We start from the raw sequence: 2,540 nt of genomic DNA, 5'->3' as shown, positions 1-2,540 counted from the left end.
GATGAATGTAGTGGAGTAAAAAGTAGAATATTAGCGGAGTAGAAGGAGAAAGTGGCATGAAAAGGAAAAGACTCAAAGTACATGTACCTCAACATTTGGACTCATGTACAGTACTGGAGTAGTTACATGCCACAGCTGATTTAAGACTTACCTAAGTAGATCCCTTCTACGTTGCTGCTGAAGTCGTCCTCCTCTGGTTAAAGAGAAGCAGAGTGGAACAGATATGGAGGTGAGTTCACCCTCAAATTGATCGTTGTATGTATTCTGCGTGCACGTAAATGGTTCTCTGTACTTTGAAAGCATTCCACAGTCAGATAAAAAAAAAAGACAAACATTGGAGGTATTCCTCACCTTCTCGGAGCTCCTCTGACATGTCCCCGTTAGACAGCAGGACGGTTTGCAAAAGAAACAAAACAAATGTTTCAGATGGAGGACAAAGACGGAGAAGTCACAATCCAAGCAAGACAGAACAGAGATCTTCAATGGGGGGGGGAGTTATTTTATTATACAGCACAATATGTTTTAGCTCTAACCTAATTATTTTTTATCACATTTTATATATTTGTCTTTTTACGCCCATGCTGAATTTAACGTGTGTCTTTTGTTTTGGTAACATAGTACTGTAAAAACTACTCTTTTCATTTTATGTCAGCAATGCACATTATTTCAAAAAGTGTCAACAAAAAAAGATTTGTCCAAGGTACTTGAAACATTGTGTTGTTCGGATTGTTATAATTGCAAGTTGCCAGTTGATATTAAATAATAAATAAATATATAAATAAATAAAATGTTTCATTACTTTTATATACACAATAGCAAAGCTGAATTGGTGAAAAAATAAATTGACACATACGTAAGGTAGCCTCTATGATAGCCATTCAGTTAAAGGGTAACTTTGTTTTATTTACCTGGACCCTATTTTTTTGTGTGTTTGTGTCTAAGTGACTGATGGGAACAACAATCTTTGAAACTGGTCCAGTATGAAGTGTGAATGCTGTAACCGGCAGCCACAGCCCGGGCCGCAAATCCAACGATGCTAAAATGGCTGTTTATTTACATGAGTCTGGTGGCTGTTTAAAAGAAGATCTTACTCTTTGACAGAAAGGTTGACGGCTTAGAAAACCTTTCCATAATGTTGTCAGACACTCAGAATATTAATCTGAGTCTGTCAGCGACAAAACGAGCACTTTGTGGATGTAAATTGAAGCTGCGCAATTGCCCAATAATTTACATTGTGGCTTGTTTTGCTGACTGCAGCGATCTCGCTTAATTCTGGACCAATGTCAAAGACTGCTGTTCTTAGTCACTAAAAACATAAAAAAGGAAAATAGATGTATGAATAATATCCATTTCTTTTCATTTATTTGGCCCAGTTTACATTAATATGCAACTACTACTCTGTCTCTCTTTCAGCTTAGGGGTCCCTGGCCTAAAAGACATTGAAGAACCCAGAGATAAAAGACTTACCTACCAGATTCAAATGCCTCCTCATCTGACAGAAATAAAAATAAAACACACGGGAAATTAATCGCAAAACAAATAAGAGTAGTACGTTTTTTGGTTTTGTTTTTTACATAAGAATACAGGTCATTAAAGCAGTAAGTGACAGGTGAAGCTTTACCTGCTTCTACACATCTGTCATCAATGGCCATCATGTCTTCCTCTGTGGGTGAGAAATGGACATATTGTATTTAAAAGAAAATACAGCAAAGCAAACCAGTTTTCCCTTAACCTTAAAACCCTTAACCTTAAGAAATACAACAGCCAATTCAAACATACACAACCTTTACTCTATTCATTAACTTTACAATGTGACTTGCCAAAGCAAGTGTTTACCCAAGCATTTGGCAGGTTTGGTCGTCAACTTCAAGCCCTGAACGTCATTTTAAAAGCTAAATGACTAAATTGTACAACATGAAGTGTTGTCTCCTTACCTTCCTCTACCGTGCTCACTTCAGTAAGCGTTGGGGTAAAACAATGACATTCAAATGTGAAACCAGGTTGTACAGAGACCATCAATTTTTAAGAAAGACTTTTATGTATGGTCTGAGGAAATGTGGGTGAACGTACAGGTCAGGGTGCAGGCGTGTGGCTGATAAGGCTGAGACCACCAGAACTCCCTCTGCTTTCTGTTTCAACAAGCAGACGCCGGTTAAAATGATGCCACAACACACACGCGTCACAAACATACGGTAACACTTTACTTAAAGGTTATCTACAGCAGACTGGGTAGCAGTGGGAATTATGCAAAGCATAAAAAATCTCCCGGTAAATAAGTAACTCTCCTGACCGTTTCAGCAGGTTGGTGGAGGGGATGAGGCCGGCGCAGGCCGTGGTGCTGGGCAGTTTCTTGGCCTGCCACCAGAGGGCGTCCGTCTGGTCCACAATCTCCAGGACGTCACCTTTTCTAAAGCTCATACCGGCGTCGGCACAGGGGATGGCCGGGTCCTCGTGGGGGCTGTAGTCAACCATGGTCCGCACATACAGCTAAAGCCAGAGAAGTTGGTTTAATGTGATGAAAAGGAGTAGGTATTTTTTTT

At 39.7% G+C, this 2,540-nt stretch overlaps 1 protein-coding gene and 1 long non-coding RNA gene across 2 annotated transcripts in view; one reads left to right on the top strand and one right to left on the bottom strand.

The window, feature by feature from the left end:
• LOC116674086 (uncharacterized) overlaps nt 1–1,013 on the top strand; it is a 3,226-nt gene extending 2,213 nt beyond the window's left edge. The window contains exon 2 of the long non-coding RNA XR_004327960.1: nt 1–1,013. This exon is cut by the window's left edge and continues 1,293 nt beyond it. This is a non-coding gene — a long non-coding RNA (uncharacterized LOC116674086).
• Nucleotides 1–2,540, bottom strand: part of mpp4b (MAGUK p55 scaffold protein 4b) — a 28,966-nt gene that overhangs the window by 14,002 nt on the left and 12,424 nt on the right. The window contains 7 exon segments of the mRNA XM_032506600.1: nt 152–193; nt 352–366; nt 1,472–1,492; nt 1,622–1,663; nt 1,935–1,952; nt 2,071–2,129; nt 2,291–2,487. Coding sequence (XP_032362491.1) covers nt 152–193; nt 352–366; nt 1,472–1,492; nt 1,622–1,663; nt 1,935–1,952; nt 2,071–2,129; nt 2,291–2,487 — 394 coding nt within the window.

Source organism: Etheostoma spectabile, chromosome 24 (assembly GCF_008692095.1).
Source record: "Etheostoma spectabile isolate EspeVRDwgs_2016 chromosome 24, UIUC_Espe_1.0, whole genome shotgun sequence".
NCBI classification, from domain to species: Eukaryota; Metazoa; Chordata; class Actinopteri; order Perciformes; family Percidae; genus Etheostoma; species Etheostoma spectabile.
This window is presented reverse-complemented; position numbering and strand designations above follow the sequence as displayed.